General features: G+C 49.7%; 1 protein-coding gene across 3 annotated transcripts; it reads right to left on the bottom strand.

Annotated features, from left to right (window-relative positions):
• Positions 1-5,280: 5,280 nt before the first annotated feature.
• On the bottom strand, positions 5,281-17,529 carry LOC120821392 (uncharacterized). Of its 3 annotated transcripts, none has more exons than XM_040179860.2 (8): positions 17,386-17,529; positions 16,082-16,576; positions 14,311-14,446; positions 14,033-14,120; positions 13,537-13,575; positions 13,367-13,408; positions 11,927-12,317; positions 5,281-6,509 (listed from the first exon to the last, which is right to left on the bottom strand). In XM_040179860.2, the coding sequence occupies exons 2-8, from the start codon at positions 16,266-16,268 to the stop codon at positions 6,277-6,279; spliced, it is 1,116 nt and encodes a 371-aa protein (XP_040035794.2). In that variant the 5' UTR covers positions 16,269-16,576; positions 17,386-17,529; the 3' UTR covers positions 5,281-6,276. The 3 variants fall into 3 exon arrangements, with proteins under 3 accessions (XP_040035794.2, XP_040035795.2, XP_040035798.2); XM_040179861.2 differs by having other exon boundaries at positions 16,701-17,393; XM_040179864.2 differs by lacking the exons at positions 13,367-13,408; positions 13,537-13,575.
• Between the last annotated feature and the right edge of the window lie 1,443 nt (positions 17,530-18,972).

Raw genomic sequence — 18,972 nt, 5'->3', positions numbered from 1 at the left:
CCGATTGGCTTTCACAACATCTGAGAGCGGTCCTTGTTTTTGCTGTATTTCAGTTTTTGCAGGTAACCGCTTTGAATTTGTTCATCCGCGGTGGCTTTCGGCACTCGTGCCGACCGCAGAGACCTTATTGTGCAGATTTGAAACAAGCTGCTGCTGCTTCGGGGTAACGTGTCGGTTCCTGTGCCCCAGAGAGGATTCGCCCCAGGAATGTACGGCTACCACCACCTGTTCAGAAACAGAGAAAGCAGCAACTGCTAAACCTTCCTTGAGTTGGCCTCCGTTGAAAACGGCAGATACGTGCTGCACGTACGTATGTCATGGCATTCATTTATTTATTTATTTATTCAGGACAGTCCTGATATCATACTTGTAGCTAAGACGCTAACACAACATCCCACCTCAATATAATCTTACATAGAGCGTGACATCACTTGTAACCTCCCACTAAGTTTCTATTAAAGCTAATAGTTAGGCTATTGTACTGTGTTGAGCGAAGCAAAGGCCGAAAGCATAGATGGTTGAGGCAAGAAATCATTTTCATTTAAGTTATAGAAATATATCTGGGCCATAAAATGTAAATGAATGCCGCTGCAGGAGGACATGTTGCTTGATCTGTGGGTTTCCTTCATGAATCAACTTTTAAAAAAAGTACATTTAATACAAACTCTTTAGAAGTAAGTAACGTTGATCTTCAAACGCTGGACAAATTGTTCCGTTTTAAAGAGATCCGGATTCACAAGGTCAGCGCTCCCCTGAATGGTGACTTCATTGAATGCAGCGCTGCCTTATCTGTCACTGTGTTATCTCCACACATTGTGTACATTTCATGCACCGCTATGTGTGGGAATCTGGATGAGTGCGATCATTGTTCCCCTGATCTCTGAACTGTCGGTCGCTTTCTCTCTTTACAGGAACCACATGTGTGGTATTTACCTGCACCTTTTTAAAAATGTTTTATTTGATCCAACCTATCTTCTTCTTTTGTCACTCCTCAATCCCATAACCATTAGCCGATTTGCAAGCGACTTGGATGTCTCTCCTCCGTTGCAGCTCTTTCTGCTCTCGTCCAACCAGGAGGAAAAACTGACCACCTTCCAGGCAGCGGCAATGATCATGAGCCTGTGACATCTTTTCCTGGCGACCACTAATGTTGGATTGGTCACGCTTCGGGGGAGTAAAAACCTGGCTGTGTTGGTGCTGTGACTCAGGTGCTGAGGGTGCCCCCTAGAGACAGGGGGAGTCATTACTCACAGTCCCTGATGAGGCTGATGATGCACAGGCTTTTTTTTTTTCCTGCTTTTTTTTTTTCCAGTGCTCTTAAGGTCCTCTCACACACGCTCCATGAAAGAGTATTGAATCCTTGTCCTCCTGCACATCGAAGCATGGCCGGGAACAGCATCCACGCATGGCAACGCCAGCCCAACAACCATCTCCTAGCAACGCACGTCCTCTGCCCCAGGAGGAATCTGGAGGTCTCTGCTGTAGTCACACCATGCGTTTCCTGGAGGGCAATCAGCTTTTCCTCGTCGCTTCTCAAAGCTCCCTCGCCTTTGCCCAACGTCTCGCTGCTTCTCGCATCCAAATACTTATTTTCGACTGGCTTGGCTCCTTCGGAAGTGGGGTGAAAAAATAACAAGCCCTCGAAATTTAAGACAACAAAAGCGGGGGAAAGTAAATTGGCTCGAGTTTTTTTCGTAACTGCTCAGCAAAGTGAACAAAAAAATGATTACTTAAAATGGTATTTTGTTTTTGTCAATTTCGTTCACTTGAATTCACATGGCAACGTATTACTGATACATAAAATATCTAATGTTTGTAACAATCGAATGTATCTCGCCAAAAGAGAAAGTTTTCTGTGACCTTGCGTGACCTTTTTGGATTTGCCTTTAAGAAACGAAAAAAAAAGACTCAACTCCGACGAGCCCTCGTGCATCGTGAAGGTACCTAACAAAACGTTTCCCACTCCGTGCGAGTCCCCTTCCTCCCAGCCCCATCACCACAAACCCCCGTTCCCACAGTATTCCCATGACTCTCAGCTGCCCCCCCTCCCTCGTCTCTGCCCTCGAAGGGCCCAGACTTCACCGAAAGGCGGGAGGGCTGCGTTGGCGAGCAGCGAGGCGCTCTAGCCCACCTTCCTCACATCTGAGAACCTCTGTGAAATCCTAATCCCCAGAGCAGGGTGAAGCGCGGGCCCAGCTTGCCTGACCTCTCTGGTTGCCATGGATACAGCGCACTATAAATAAAACAGAGGGGGCTTTTTTTTTTTTTTTTCTTTCTCAAGCAGTTTGGCAGGGCTGTGTGGCCTGCTCACTGGTGGGGCTTATTTTCTTCCTCCCTCCCTCCCTCCTTCACTCTCCCTCCCTTGTTCCGTCTCTCCTCGCTCTCATTCTACTCCCCCTTTCACTCATTCCCTCAATCAGCGAGCGTCCGTCCTCTTCCTCTGTCCCCGTGCTTCCTTCCTCCCCTCGTCCCCGCTTGCTCGTTCAATATTTCCATTTGACGCCTTTTGACGAAACCCGGACCACCTGTGCGTGGCGGTTTAACGCGTCGGCGTTCAAAACTGAGAAAGTAAACACACGGACGGCACTCGGACGAGTTCAATCTATCGAGCAAACGCAGAGGTCAAGTTGGTTAAAAAGTCTCGTTGATTGTTGAAGACGAGGGAGGAGCGCGCGGCAGATTTGATTCTAAAGCGAGGCACATCTTGGGAGGCTGGAAAATAATTTGGTCACGGCTGTGGGAGGCGTGTGGAGGGAGAGGGTGCGGGGTGGGGGGGGTTTGACCGTCTCGCTGTGGTGAACGAAATGCTTGACACTTCATTCCTCCCCAGTTAATGTGGAGCGTACTGCAGGATGTTAACCCCTTAGCCGGCCTTTTGATGCTTGGTCTCCACCTCCTCCTCCGACGCTTCCTGCTGAGGGGCTGAAACTTTGCCGTTGGCCGTCCGCGGAGGGCCACGGTCCCGCCAGTCGCGCGGGTGCGGTTACAGTATCCATCGTTTCCTGGTATTCCGTCGACATTAGCTGAGTGTAATGCTGCGAGACAATATGACAGGCCCGCTGTGTAATTTTCAGAAGCTGTCATGACGATTTGAAAATTTGACCATCATATGCCAGATACTCTTTGTCTGGGGTAATTCTGAAGCGTAAGCTGCGTTTCCCGCACCATCTGCCTCGTATGAATTACACAAAAGACGCGACCGGCACCGGCAAACGACCACGACGTTGCCTGGGAGACAGAGGTCACAAGAGAGGGTGAGTCACAGAAAACCCAGAACTACCGAGTGACCCACAGTAGCGAACGACCCCGCCGCCGCGTGCTCTTTACAGCGTGGCGGCGTGCAGGCCGGTTGGTGTCGTGTCAGTGCGTAAACAACAGGGAAGACGGTGCCCTTGGCAAAAGGCAAGTAAACAGTTAAACTTAATGGGGCCAGAATGTGACACCTCAATAAGAATCCACTTCAGTCGCAGTCACTGTCTTTTACTAGCTACACACACACACGCACACACACACACCTGGCCTTGTGTGTACATCAACTTGTGTCTGACCATGGGTCTCCTGCTGCCTTGTGTGTGTGTGTGTGTGTGTGTGTGTGTGTGTGTGTGTTCCTGCAGACCTGGGGAGTAGGGAGTTAATGCAGGCAGGGCTGTGGCAGTCCTCCTGCCCCTCAGCCAGATTAATCATGCAGGAGAGACACAGCAGGCCCCCGTTCATTCTGCCTGGGGGTGAAGCTGTGCCCGCATGCTCTCCGTATCACATGGCCCCGGCCCCCCCCACTGCCTCCCCTCTCCTCCCTCCTCTCTCTCCACTGAGAGGAGGGGGGGGGGCTGTGGATGGGGTTGATGGGGCTGGTGGCCGAGGAGGCGGAGGGGGTTATTGGCAGTGTGGTGGAACGCCACAGCACGCAGTATAGCTTTTCTTTCCCTTTTTTTCTTCTTTTCTTTCGTCTCTTCCCCTTTTACTCCCCCTTCTGTGGGTGCGAAGCGAGTGAGGCGGAGAAGAGAAAAAAAGAAAAAGAAGAAGAGAAAAACAGGCGTCCGTCTCTCCTGCGAGGAGACAACAGCCTCTCTTTCATCTCCCGTCGGAGGGCCCTGACGACAGCAGCCGCCAACCTCGGTGGATGAAGGGGAGTGTGTGTGTGTGTTTGTGTGTGCGTGTGGGGGGAGGGGCATACCAAGGGACTTGCCACGGATGTCTCATGGAAACTTCTTTGACGATGTCTACGCGCATCAGAGGACAGCCACGGCCATCGTTGAGCTCATCGGGAAACAGTTATCCAGGCGGCGTCACACAGGGGCGTGTTGCAGCATTTTGCAGTGTGTTGCACAAGCACATACAGTGTGTGTGTGTGTGTGTGTTTGCATTATAGGGACATATGATTGGTTTTGTCTTCAGGAGAAGCATCCTTCTGTCCATTTGATTGTTAACTATATGCGCTTTATTTATTTACCAGTCAAAGCAAAATTTTACTTTTTTTTAAACATAATAGCGACACTATCCTCCCTCACACACACACACACACACACACACACACACACACACACACACACACACACACACACACACACACACACACTCAATCCATCCCAACAGGTTTCAAATGAAGCATTTAAAGTATATTTTTGTTGTAATTTTGTTTCACTTGGATGTCATCCAAAAAAAGAAGACCCAAAGTTGATGAACCGCTATGCTGCATACAGTATTTGTCCTACTTCCTTTCAATAAGGCTCAAATTGTAAAAGATTATTGACTTTGGCACATTGAGGTTTTGTTTAGCTTGTTCTAACTAATAACAGTTCTAACAGGTAATATGACTACTTTCTTCTCTGTGACATTATTGATATATCATTATTGATGGTAAAACATATGGGATTAATACTCAATCTGTCTCTCATCTGACAGCAAATAGTTCCTGGGACAAAGGTGTCCTGATAGCAGATACATTAATAATCATTCTGCCACTGTAACGCAGCAGAGGGCCTTTCTCATTTCATTACTGTGTGTGTTACGACGTTACGAGTGACGCTTTTGTTCACCCCATTGAGCTGATTGGTACAGATCAGCCTGCTGCCAAACATTAGCTGAGGTAACTGAAAAAAAAAAAAAAAATATATATATATATATATATATATATAATTTTAGCATTGGCAAACATTTGAATTTCAATCCAAAGCTTGGGAGCAGAGTAATAAGAAGCGTTGGGGCCGACGTGTGGACCTCGAGTTTTACACTGGAAAAAAAAACTACACAACAAGAAAAGTACTCTAAAGATACAAAGTGTACAAGGTACAGAATTTTATTATTTCTTTGATTGCACCATAAAAGCCTGATAACAAATGTCTCTCATTTTACAAATGAACATCGCAGTAATGTTAAAAATTCCATTACAAAACATTTCTCCCCGTAGAAAATATATATTTTTTTCAAAATTGGAAAAAGTACAACCAAGCATCTTTAAAATAGCACAGGAAACATCGCAGAGGAGCCGGCTAGTTTGGCGGCGGCTGTCTGACTGGATCCGCTGGGAGTGACAGGCGATGATGCATTTGGCACGGCCTCCGGCCCGCGACAGGTCGCAGCGAGGCTCCGGCCAGGTGGCAGAGTGAGACATACATTGCATTGTGACAAATAAACAAACCTAAAGTATTCCCAAGGAGGAGACAGCAAGAAGAAGGAGGAGGAGGAGGAAGACCCCACTGTGCATTATTCTACCCCATTATGCCGGCCCATGCCCAGTCTTTTGTCCTGGAACCACTCACACGTGTGTCTGCATATGAGCTCATGCAAACGGTGTTGGAAGCGATAAAAATAATGTAATAATGGTAAGTAAACAATATGGTGTGTGTGTGTGTGTGTTTGCACACTTTATTGGACATAAAAACATTAAAAAAACAAAAACATTTCTCTTCCCGCATGTTGCGTGGAAAGCATAAAAAAAAATATCAAACGAACGCACACGACAGACATCATTTACCTGCAAATAAAAGATACATACACATTTTGATCAATTGCTTTGGAATCCCACAAAAAGTGTTTACTTACTGAAGCTTCCACAAAAAAAAAAAAAAAAAAAAGAAGAAATACAGCAAGAAAAATAGAACATTCAAGGATCCCCATTGCTGTGCTTTGGGAGTGATGTCGCCATTGTGAACCGTTCCCTCCTTCCTGTGTCTCTCCTCCCATCCGGCCCCCGGCTGAGGCTCCACCTCGGGCGGCCGCCATTGTTCATTGAGGCCTCGTTTGATTCGCCGGGATGCGTGAAGCGGCGTGCGAGGATTACCTGACAGTGGGAGTGGTCTTTAGACGCAAGTGGCCGGGCTTGTTGGGCAGGGGGGGCTTGACGCCGCGAGGGGGCGACGGCGTCTGCGCTGGGCCGCCGGGGCTTTCGGTGCTGAAGGTTTTCATCAGCTGGGCCACCCGGCCGCGCCCCGCGCAGGCCGCCGCCGCGTTCCCCGACCACCCGCCCCCCCCCGGGACGGCCCTCCGAGGCGCTTCTGATGCAGCGACATCTGGAAGAAGAGAGGGTCGGATCTGCTTAGTATGCGGGGCCACCTGACAGAACACACTTATTCACCTCGCCTCCTCATTTTGACTTCCATGGAGGGCTTTTGGTGCACAACCATCGCTTCATTAGCATTTTCTCTCATGGCGCGTTTATGGGACGGTTTTCTGGGCTGCCCCCCTCTCCCCACCCCCGGAGGGAACATTGGTGACTGTAAACCGCAGAGTCCAGCAGCAGCTGGAAACACCTTCAGGGAACACGTGAATCCAGGTGGAATCCGGTTTGACGCCATTAACCGTGAACAATGAGAGTTACGCGTTTAACACGTGCTATCGACGCAAATGGAGGAATCCAGTCGTTCCGCACTGGCACACAAGTTTCGGTCTATACTGCGACGCTATTTTCCAGCTCACACTTTTCTACCTGCTTCATTCTCCTTTTCATTCGCTGTGGCTGAGCAGAGGTCATCCTCGCTGGAGGTGCAGGGACACAGCTGGGGGTAGTTGGTGTGTGTGTGTGTGTGCGCGCGCCTGCTGAGGTACTGCGTTTTGGTAGAGGGTGTAATTGCGGGAGGAATGGAGGGAACAGGAGTAACTGGGGGGGAGAGTCGAGTGGGGTGTGTGGGAAGGGGACTGGGGGGGAGCAACAGGGACGGCAACGGAGAGCAGACAGACGCTGCTCAGACACCAGAAGGCTCGAGGAGCCACATATTTTTAGCGTCTTCCCGGGGGACGGAGATATGTGAGAGCGCCCGCGTGCACGGCTGCAGACGCACACAAGCTCCCGCACACACACACACACACACACCTTCTAACGGTTGAATTGAAAAGACGCACGCATGGCCTCATGTTACATTCAGCTCCGTGCATGCTCACACACAAACACGCACCGCCGTCCTGCTCATAGAGCCGGTCACGCATGGAGCCGTCTCTGACTAACGCCGCGGCATGAAACCCACACACACACACACACACACACACACACACACACACACACACACACACACACACACACACACACACACACACACACACACACACACACACACACACACACACACACACACACACACACACACACACACACACACACACACACAGGCACCCCCGGGGGCCGGGAAGCCTTTAAAGCTCTTGATGTCTTGAAGGCATGAGAGTGGGAGACCTTAAAGTTGCCTTTAAGCTCTTGTTATTGTTTATTGTTGTTTACCGTCTCTCTCGCTCTCTCTCTCTCTCTCTCTCGCTTTGTGGCTATGACACCTCCCTCCACCTTCCCCCTCCCCCCCGCCTTGCCCTGCCCTCCTCTGCCCCCTGACCCGCAGTTCCTGTGTTAATGTCCTCTCGCCGCGCTGCGTGGGCTCGCCTCTGATTGTCTCGTTGTGTTGTGTGGTCACCACGGAAACCTTGGACGGGCTCCAGCAATTGAGGCTGAGACACATTCAGGCACGCACAGAGACACACACAGACACACACACACACACACACACACACACACACCCATGGTCAGGGAGTTTTTTGAGCTCAGAGCCTCGGTGCAGGTCTGAGTGGAATGCTTAATAGCGTGAGAGAGAGAGAGAGAAGAATTGGCCTAGTGAGCTTGGACTGTTGTCGAGAAATATTACAAATGTATAAGTTGAAATACATAAATGATATCGGAAGTAAAAACCCTAATACCCCCCCACAGGTAACCGGACTAACCCGTCTTAACACGCCTAAACGCTCCCACGTTTTTCCGCTGCGGCTGCCCTCTTCGCCGTGTCAGCAGAAAGCGGCATTAAAGCTACCTGCGAAAACACGCACTGAAACGAAAATGGAATCGCTGCATTAAATCACTCGCTGAGATTGATTAATCTCCCATTTGGGGCCTTTTTTTCTGGAAACGCTTCTCCTCACATCTCAGTCCAACTCGTAAATGTACGGGAGGACAAAGAGGAGGGGGGCGGGAAGCACTGTCACTGACCGGGCTAGGACGCCAATCCAAGACCAATCTCTCTCTCTAAAGACCTCCACGTCTCTGGCCGGGGGGGGGTCTTGGGTGAGGAGGTGTGTGTGGGGGGGGGTGGGGGTGGGGGGGGCAGGAGTGAGACACAGGGCAGAATTCCCGAGCAGCATGTCTGTGGACTGAAGGGCAGGGAGGATAAGAGGGGTGTGTGTGTGCGTGTTAAAAGAAGCACGGGGCTGGGGGGGGGCTCCTGTGTGGGGGCTGGGGCCCCTGTCACTTATCAGCTCTGGCTGAGCGTCGCCCAGGGCTAGAGTCGGGAAGCGGCGCAGGAATGTGTGTCCTTCCCTCTGAAGGTGAAGAGAGAGGAGAGGAAAGGAAAGCCGACCGACAGAGAAGAGTTCATAAACATGAGCGAGCGCGCACACACACACACACACACACACAAACACACACACACACACGCACGCCGCCGGAGAGTGATACTCACTTTCACGGTGACGCGTCCATCCTAAAACCCTCCCTGTCTTATCGGAGAACGAGCCTTCGTTGGGTTAACACAGCACACGGGTCGTCAGGTGACCTCCGCTCGTCTTTTCTGTTTTTGCAGATTTCTTTTTTTTTAAATCTGAGAAGAGCTTTTTGTAAAAGTGTGGGTCGATTTAAACAGCAGGTTCGGCTGGTTTGTATGCGGTTCTGTCTTTGATCTGCCATGTTTCCTGCTGAGCGAGGACACCGATCCCTTTACAGTAAACAAGGTCCTCGCGTCACAGAGGACGCTTCAGGTAATAAACACTGAACAGAGAACCAAAGTGAGAAAATGCAATTAGTAATTACGAGTTACAAAAACTGTTTTGACGTATTATTTGGATCATTTGTTTTAGATTGATTTTTAGATTCTAATCAAAAATATCTTAAAGCTGGTAATGATATAAAAACAACTACACAGCATTTATGAAGTGAAGAATCTTGAAAACCTGAAAAGATCTAGATAATTCTTGGTGACACTTGCTGCGCTTTCTGGTTGGATTAAAACATTTCGATGTGGTAAATGTTGACATTTCATCGTTTTAAAACTCGATGGGCGAGAGATCACGTCGCTACAGATGAGCGACGCCCTTTCGGGGTTGAAGGGAAATTCTTCCTGCTCACAACTTCATGAAATACCAAACGTGGAAGAGTTCCAGAAAAGGTGCAGTCCATCTCCAGCGGGCACTTGATCACATGAGTGTAAATGAGTGTTTTGCGAACGTGGATTATTAAGTGTTGCGTGCGCTCACAGGACGCAGGAATCTTTGCCATCACTACATTCTAAAAAGAAAACAGCCGCGGCTCGAGCTTTATCCTAAAGCGGCCTCCTCCTCCCCGTCGGGACCAGCTTCCTGTTATTGTCAAGGACAGACACACTGTCAGTAGGTTCTTTTTCAGGACACATTTATTCGGCACTGCGTTCGGCTCGCCTCCTACTCCCACCACACCAGCTGTTCCTCTTCCCTTCTCCTTTATTTCTCTGTTATTTGCTTACCTGGCATTGCCCACTGTTCATATCAAGCCACTACTGTGGGTGCAGGCACACGCGCATACACACACACACACACACACACACAAGCCTGTGCCACCATGATTCATTGGACTTGTGTTTTGTTGTTCTCGTTCTATCCAGGTTTTAGTCTTTTTGGATCTGTGAAACTGATGTAATTGGTAATTCTTTCTCACCATGCTGCCAAAAACAGTTTTTTTTACTTGATTTATGTCGGGGGAGCATGAATTCACTATTTGATGATGATGATGATGTTGTGTGCTCGGCCTTCTGTAAAGATGATTTTAATAATGATATGAAGAGAATTTTACCACTCTTGTGTTTCGACTTTCCCGGCCTCCAAAATCTGCAGTAGCCGGCCAAAAATGTTGAAAATGAATCCAGCTATCTGCTTTCTGAAGGATAGGATCTAAATTTTAAAAATTGGACCCTGATAGTATTGAGCTGATAGTTGATCCATCATTTCTACACATTTCAAACTACACAATGGCGTCGACCCATCGCAACTTCTCCCAGTCGTGTTTGAAGCAGATGCTGAATGTATCGTTTTGGGTTTCATTGTTTACATTACATTACATTACAGGTCATTTAGCAGACGCTTTTATCCAAAGCGACTTACATTACACTTTTAAACCCATGGCTTTTTGACATTTTTGCCCGGGGAGCAATTAGGGGTTAGGTGTCTTGCTCAGGGACACTTCGACGTGGAACATGGGGCAGCCTGGAATCGAACCAACAACCTTGTGCTTCCCAGCACACCTTCTCTAACCCCTGCGCCACGACGACCTTTATGAGCCACATAAGCAGCATGCTTGTGTGACATGCTGGACTCAAGTCAAAACAAAAACAACTAGATCTCCTCAGAGCAAGTCGACCTCCATCAAGTGTCAACGTGTGTGTTTGCAGCTGGAATGTGCTGTAGGATCAACATTTTTCCAGCAGAGGGACCTTTTTGTGGAGATCAGGATTTCTACCCTGCTGCACTTTGTTTCCACAGTTTTACTGTCGTCCACTAGATGGTGCTGATGTGCACTTTGCATTTTTCTAAATAACTGGGTCACGGTGTGTGTGGTGAGCGAGTGTTTGATCAGTTCAGGAAATTAGAGGCTGTGTTCAGACAGGAAGTCGAAAAATCTCAATTGAAGATTTAAACTGATGATCTTCACAACACACCGTGATACCCAGTGACAATAACACTAATGTCAACGGATAATCTGTGTTTTCAGAGGAAAACGGTCCCTACTGTCTGTGGTGATCTGGGCAAACAAGGCCAGTGACATTTAAGTAACACAGACCATATAAAAGACACAAGGAGAGATGCGTCACCCAACTGGTTTGGGACAAATGGAAATACCACGTCTAAATGTAATGGGTGAAGTTAATTTGGTAGTTTAGCAACCACTCCCTTAGATTAAAGTTACCGGCTCTCACTGCTTTAATGACAACGAAGGCTTCCAAACAGCACCGACAACATTGTGTAAGGCCAAGAAAGTAGATGAAACACAAAAACATTTACCCTCACCGTCTAATGTTGTTAAACTAGATGACGGGTGATGGTGAGTATTTTATTTAATCAACGCTAAATGATTTGACTATATTTAGATATTATCATTTACTAACGATAACACAGCTGGTAGGCCGCATAAAGTTTGGAGGACTTTCCTATTCCTCTTTTCAGCCCACATCCCAAATCCTGTCTTTTTGTGGTTTCTGGTTGCACGACCATGAGCCTCAACCAAGTGTTTGAGTGTGACAATTTCCTCGCTAACACGTGACACTACAGGAAACTCCCGAACACGCAGGTGAGTTGGGCCGATGAGGTACGAACTCAACCCAAATCCCACTCACAGCCCCCCCCCCCCCTTCAGCGGACCTTCCTTCTTGTGACCCCAGACCCCTTGTGTACCCTTCCCCCCCTCACCGCGACGCCGCCTGTGCTCACTCACCTTTCCCGCTCTGGGATACCTGGGGCTTCTGAGGCCCCCCGTCGCGCAGGCCGCCCCCGGTCGCCGTAGAGTCCACCCGGGCGGTGCCGCGTGGGGAAGGTGTCGGCGTCAGGTTGGCGTGGCCACATCTGGGCGCCGGGTTGGTGGGCGCCGGGTTGGTGGGCGCCGGGTTGGTGGGCGCTAGGATGGCGGCCGCCGGGTTGGCAGGCGCCGGGTTGGTGGGCGCTAAGATGGCGGGCGCCGGGTTGGCGGGTGCCGGGTTGGCGGGTGCCGGGTTGGCAGAAGCCGCTCTCCCGTCCACAGCGTTTGGTGTCCCGAGAAGCCGGGCGGAGATGGAGCGCCAGGGAGCCGGCTCCTCTTCCCTGGTCACGCTCGCCGACTTAGGCTCTGGCTGAGGGACAAAAGGAGGAGAGGAAGCACGATCAGCGTTGGCGGCTAATCCGCATACAGCGGAATTAACGCGGCGTTTGATTAAATCATCGGACAGGTGATTCACAAATTACAGTCTTCCGACGACACCGCTCCAACGTGAAACACACAGAGCCACGACCGCTGATTGAGAGTTTAAGGCTGCGTGGAGGGAAAACGACAAGGGGACTTGGAAATCAAGCATCCTTCGCTAATCTCCCTTCCTGGTCTCACGCCTTCTTAATCAACAATCTCACTCTCTCTCGGGCTCCTTCCCTCTCTACAAATCAACCGGGGGGGGCGAAATCTGCAGCAGGGGCGGGGGGGGGGGGGTCTAGCAACAGCCACTAATACATCTGCAGAACAGAATGCCAAACAACCTACGGTGTGGGTTTTTCATCGCCACATCAGCATGGGATGTGTTGGGGCCGGTGATAATAGGAGAGCCTGGTAGAGGAATTGGGAAGTGAGGCAGTGGCGAAGAGGAGGGAGAAAGAAGAAGAAGAGAAAAAAAAAAAACAGAGCTTCGGCGCCTCGAGAGACTATCCCACAATCCCATCCATCTGCGACTGACGCATTCTCGATCTGTGGCGTTTTAATTCCCCGATCAAGTTCATCAACCATCTGTTCCGCGGCGGCCCAGAAATCCCGCCTTGTCTCATGGAGACACGGAAAGGGAAAGTAAGATGGAGACTGCACCCCCCCCTCCCCGCCGACACGAGACAACCCAAGGCCACAGCGACCATGGGGCCAGTGGGTGGGGGGGGGGGGGGCAGTTCGGTTCAGCTGTCCCCGCCAGCCCCCCCCAGCTGCGAGGGGCGCGGCGGCTCAGAGCGAGCTGGAGCACGGAGAGCGGGGGGAGAAAGACGATCTGCAGGGGACAGCTGGCTCAAACCGCCATTTCCTGTTCCTATTTCAAAAAGCCCCGTTATTAACGCCAAGAAGCTTTTACTGAGAGCAGTAAACGCTCGAAACGGATTGCAGCAACTAGTAAGGCGGAGGTGGACTACCAGTACTTTGATTCATAAATACCTTTTCAGCTGCTGGAGGTGACGGATGTCCACTCGCTGACACCTGTGGGTTCAACGGAGACATTACACCAGTGTTACGGGCCATGATGCGGCCCCGGACAAAAAAAAAGAAAAAAGAAAAGAAAAGAAAAGACAAAGCTCCATCATAAACACGCAGTGGCTCCGACTCACCGGCAGAGGGAGCGCGGTGCTCGTCTCCTCGCGCTTCCCCTGCAGGGAGAGAGAAGGTGCATCGTCAGAGAGGAAGCCAGAGGCGACACGTCATCCCGCCCCTCTACTTTGAGTCACTTCAAACGAGCAGGGAAGTCAAGTGTGAGCCGATCGCGTAGGTAGAAACATTGAAAATGATAAGTGGCTGATTTAGGATCTGCACGAGGAAGCACTTGGTTCCACTGTTGCGAGCAGCCAGCAGCTCTGAGCTCAGCATCGCGGCCGGGCCAGATGAGGCCTCGGCTCGCCGTGCACGAGGGTTACCATGACAACGCGGCGAATCTCTTAAGAGAGCGTGCGAGGGGGAGGCCCAAAACTCTCTTGTTACATGGATCGGGTCTTTTCAACATACACTTTTGTCTCCACGGGAAGTTGGGTTCAACGTAACAAAGCAACTCGGCATGAGAGATGTTATTCGGTTTCTTGGTTTTCCAAAGACAAATGAATACACACACACCTTCAGATTTAGTGAAATTCCAGGTTGTGTGTTCTCTCGTTCAGCTGCGACAGGTGCTGTGGTTCTGCTCTTCAAGATGGTTTGATGGCTGCAAAACACAGTCAGACCACATCAAACATCTTCACATATCCGCTACACTTGTGTTTCATAGTCTACGTAACGATTAAGGAGACATAAAACCCTGATTACCCGTCACCCACAGGCTGTAAACAACGCTGAAACCCTTTCATTTTCCCACATTATTGTTCACTGTCTGTGATATTAGACAAGTAGATTACCATGCATTGTTCTGAAGACTCTTTTCTCCGAATCCCGAGTGGATGAATTTGGAGTTCAGCTCATCCCGCTCCCCGATCACGATGACCGCCACATCGCCATCCCGACCGGGCAGCCAGCTCACATTCTTGCGGTTGGCTGGGAAACACAAAGTAATGGAGTTATAAAAAGGTTTAGAAATCTTAATAATGCAAACGTTCTCTTGTCAAAACGAGTTTTGAGAAACAAGCTGTTTGAAGACAGTGAAAACCGGGTAAGTGAGTTTTGCTCGATGTTTCTAATGTAGTTTAGGCATCTCTAGACCTCTCAGATAACAATACCGGTTCATTTCCTCTTAAAACTGTCAATTTTGCCTGATGTCTGAGGACGATGACTGTACGTGCGAGCACAAAAGGGGCGCAGACACTTCCACGGCGCACAAAACAATGTCCCCGTTTCGTGACTCATGTTCGGGAGCATACTGAAGTTACTTTACCTGCTGACGTGGGCTCACAGGGAGCTTGAGAAAAGGTTAACGTGCGTTCAGAGTGAACTGGTTTTGCCAGCCTGCCCTGTGGGTCGTTGCGTAAGACGGGACATACCAGGATGACAGACTCGACAGTCACAGTACACCTGGGCAGGCAAGTTATTGGCCCAATCTGACAGCTACAACAACAACATCAACAGCAGCCCCGTTGCCAGGGGAGACGGGTCAGCTGAGAGGAGGGGACAAAAGGGATGAGACTCCGGACATCTGTCCTCGGCCTGCTGTGATGGACGGACACAATTGGCCGAGGTTTGGTAACAGAAACTGAGCCTGGAGGGAATGTACAACATACCGTGTACAGAATGCAGTCATGGCTGTACACCAACACTAATTACTGTAAAAGGCAGCCGCTTCATTCAGATGCGTCAAAAAACAAACTGGCCGTGTGAGCTCTCCCGCCAGGGCGGCCGGATAGAATCCCAAACTGGTTTCTCGAAAACACTCGCGCGTTTCCTGCTTCCCGTCTCGCTCCCTGCTAATTGTTTCGAGTGTTGAACACACTTCCTATTTTTTCAAACAGAGAACACAAACTATCCACCATTTCCTCCGTGGCCATGTGACCCCCCCCCCCCGCCCAGGGCCTGTGCAGCCTCCGGCGTTGCGGTCTCTGCTCTGCACCCCGGCTGATAGATACTTCCTCATCAGCCACCACGAGACAGACAGTGAACGCACCAACTGCAAGTGTTGCCCTTGACGTGCTTTCAGAAATATTCAAGTTCGGCCGCTGTCGTGTACTTCTGGTTCGTTTTTTTTTTTTAAGTCCCTCTGCATGACGTCCTTGGGAATTTAAAAATAGAACTATTTATTATGCCACACGCTTCTATTGGTGCCTGCTACCAAATAAAAGAGAAAAAATGTAGAGGGGCGAGATTCTGAAACAGCCGTCAGACCAGTTCTTTGAAGGAGACATGCGGCCTTCTGAGTTTACGGCTTTGGTTTGATCGCTGCATGTGTGCCGTCGACTCACGAGTTCCTGTTCAACCCATTTAGCTTTAACGCCGCAGACTGCGCTTTCCTCGCCGTGAACGTCGAGTGTGATGTCAACACCAACCCACCGGCATCATCAATCTGCTGTGATTGTTTAGCACGTTTTGGGTGTAAACAGAACTCTCGCATTACGGACACATTCACGTGGACCGGCTGCTGTTGTTTGGGGAAACTTGAAAAAGCTGCCAAATGGGACTTCTAGTAAACACCTCGGACAAACGGGGGAAAAAAAGAGAAAGGTGTCCCGTTGCCCTGGTTACCTGTTTTTGGCGCTGTTCGTTTGCGCTCGCCGTCCACCGCTTCGCTCTCCAGCTTCTCCTCCCGCTCTGTCCAGCGCCGTACCTGCTCCTGCCGCATTTTCAAGAACAGGATCTTTTTCTGGTCGTCGTTAAGCGCGTCCAGCACATCGGGGTCGATGAACATGTCGTCCAAGATCTGCTGCAGCATGATGGCGGCTGAGGTCGGCACCAGCCCGACCCGAAGCGCTTCGGAGGTAGGATGGGGCTGCCCCCCCCCCCACGGGCCCGGCAGCTTGTTGAGGTGGACGGCGTCGGCTTTATAGTCTCATGTCAGCCCGGAAGGAGACTTTCAGAGCGTCTTTGGCTTGAGATCGCTGGCGTTTACCCCCCGTAAACTCTTCCTCATCAGTCATGCATGCTCATCCTCACACACACACACACACAATCCGGTGATGTGCTCTCTGTGTTCCTACTGAGAGGTCAGTGTTGGTCTTTGGAGGTCATCTTCGGGACTTTCTACGAGAAGAAAAACAAACAACAAAAAAGCAGGAAACACTTAGAAACAAAGATTTGGAAGATTAAGCGGTGCGCTCTACCTACTGCATTTCTCTCTCGTGTCCTTTCTAGTTCCTAATCCCACCTTTTGTTCGCGTTCAGAAACTTCTCCCTTCCGAACCATTCCTTCAGAAAGCCTGTTTTCTGTCGTCCCTCCCTTCATGAATACGGAAGAGCCTTAAAAACTGACAGACTGCAGCCCGGAATGGGAGGAGATTCCAAAGGAATGGGACTGTTTCTGTCAACAGTGACCCTCCCTCCCTCCTCCCCCATCTCCCCACCACACATCCCTTCACAAACCCATGCTACCCCCTCCACACACACACACACACACACACACACACACACACACACACACAAAACAAAAAAAACTCCCATGATATAGCGGCTTCATTTCCGCGCTGTCAGTTTCTGGTTGTAAGAGAGAAGGTGTGAAAAAACTAAAAAAACAAAAACCCAAATGGGGTCTCGGGCCGCGAACAGCACGAGCCGGGTTTCCTCCGATAAGCAGCGACGGACTCCTCCAATCACAGTGGCTGGTTAAACAATGGCCACCACACAAGCAGGGGAGAGAAAGCCGGTCTCAGACTGAGAAGTGTGCTGGAATACAGATGTGTCTACTAAACACATTGTAGCCTAGGATGCGCAGAAGGAAAGCGCCCCCCCCCTCACCCGCTCCCCCCTTCCGGGGAAAGGCAAACTACGGAAGGGGGCTAGGAGACAAAAGGTGGAGTTGAAAGAGAAGGGTGTAGTATCGCTGGAGTACTCACAGTGGGGTGCAGACCGCCGCTCCGCAGCAGAGTGAGCTAACTAAGCTGAGCGAGTCGGAGCGGCAACGGGTCCTCCTCGCCTTTGTGTGTGCGCGAGACTGGGCCGATGACGTCACAGCATTCCATAATCTCCCTCCCTCCGCGCCTCGCGCCCTATGTCTCTCTCTCTCTCTCTCTACTCTCGATCAGCCGCATACTTTCAACACACGCGCTTTATTTTATTTATTTTGTTAAAGGGGAAGAAAGCGATTCGGGAAGTTGAAACCCAGACATTAGAAGAAGTTGTAAAAAAAAAAAAGTGAGAGTGAAAGAGAAGAAAAAGGGGGAAATGCCCATAAACGTTTCAATCCATTTTCCCACCCACGAAACTGGTTCCACCTCTTTAAATGTGTTTTGTATCAACAGTGCATGTAAAACACACTTTCAGTAGTATATACGTACTTTTAAGAGAACAATGGTGGGTCTTCATAGATCACAAATAGGAAAATCATTATAATGCAATTTTGTCCATATATATTACACCATGAATATGCCATGATTACTACATCTAGAATACAACATGCATTGCAGCGTTTAAAAATACACGCAACACAACGAGGTTGTGGAGGATTTCCTGTGTCGGTCTGTGCAGCATGTGGCACATTGTGACAGGCACAGCCCCCACGCTCTCTCCCCTTTATGTGATTACTCGTTACTCAGTAAATGACGGGTGTCTTAAAGTAATGCCAGGTACTGTGACAATAAAAAAAATGAGCTGAGTCGGTATAAATGTTACGTTGGGTTTCCGGAGTGTTTATTTGAAGCCATCTAGCAAACGTCTGTGGCCCATCTTGGATGTAGTGCTTCTAAATTATATGTAGAGGTCAAAAGAAGCTCAGGAAGCTTAGTAAAAAAAAAGAGAAAAAAAAAGGCCTCGAGATATTTCATCCTCACGTTGAAGCTTTCTGCGGCTGATCCTCTCATTTGTAGGTAAACGGCGCCGCCTAGCGGTCAGAATCCCCGAAGCCTGTAAAAATGACGTCATTATCCAGCTGCTTCTGCGCATTGCACTGAATAAGGAAAATGACAGTCCTCCACTCAAAGGCAGCGTTTATTAACCTTACGCGACCCCACGACTGAAATAATGGTACACAAAAAGGTAGACGGGTGACAAAGACCGATGCTCTGATGCTCTATGTTCACCATGTTACTGCAATCAGCATATATCTGGGAGCAATCACTGCCTTTGTGCATCAAAACATGACCGAAAAACTCGTTTATAAAAAGGGTTCTAGTAAAGAGTGCACTGTGCTTTCAAAGTTGTGGTGACCTCGACCAATCCTCAGTGTGGGGGTTCTTGGGTGAAGAGTTGGCGTCGGGACTGGAGTCCATCTCAATTCAGCACATCTCCCTCGTTGCTTTCACCCCGTCCTCCCCATCCCGGCTGGTGGGACGGCCAAGAGCCCGAGAGACCATCGATTTTACCCACAAGGCCCAGACACACAAATGTCCTGCAGAAATGCGTTGGGGCGTGTTCAGGCCGTGCACTCTGACCTCTCTGGAGAGTTGGTGCTTGTGGGAAATACAAAACACAACTCCTCTAGAACT

This window comes from Gasterosteus aculeatus, chromosome 7, assembly GCF_964276395.1.
Source record: "Gasterosteus aculeatus chromosome 7, fGasAcu3.hap1.1, whole genome shotgun sequence".
Taxonomy (NCBI): domain Eukaryota; kingdom Metazoa; phylum Chordata; class Actinopteri; order Perciformes; family Gasterosteidae; genus Gasterosteus; species Gasterosteus aculeatus.
This window is presented reverse-complemented; position numbering and strand designations above follow the sequence as displayed.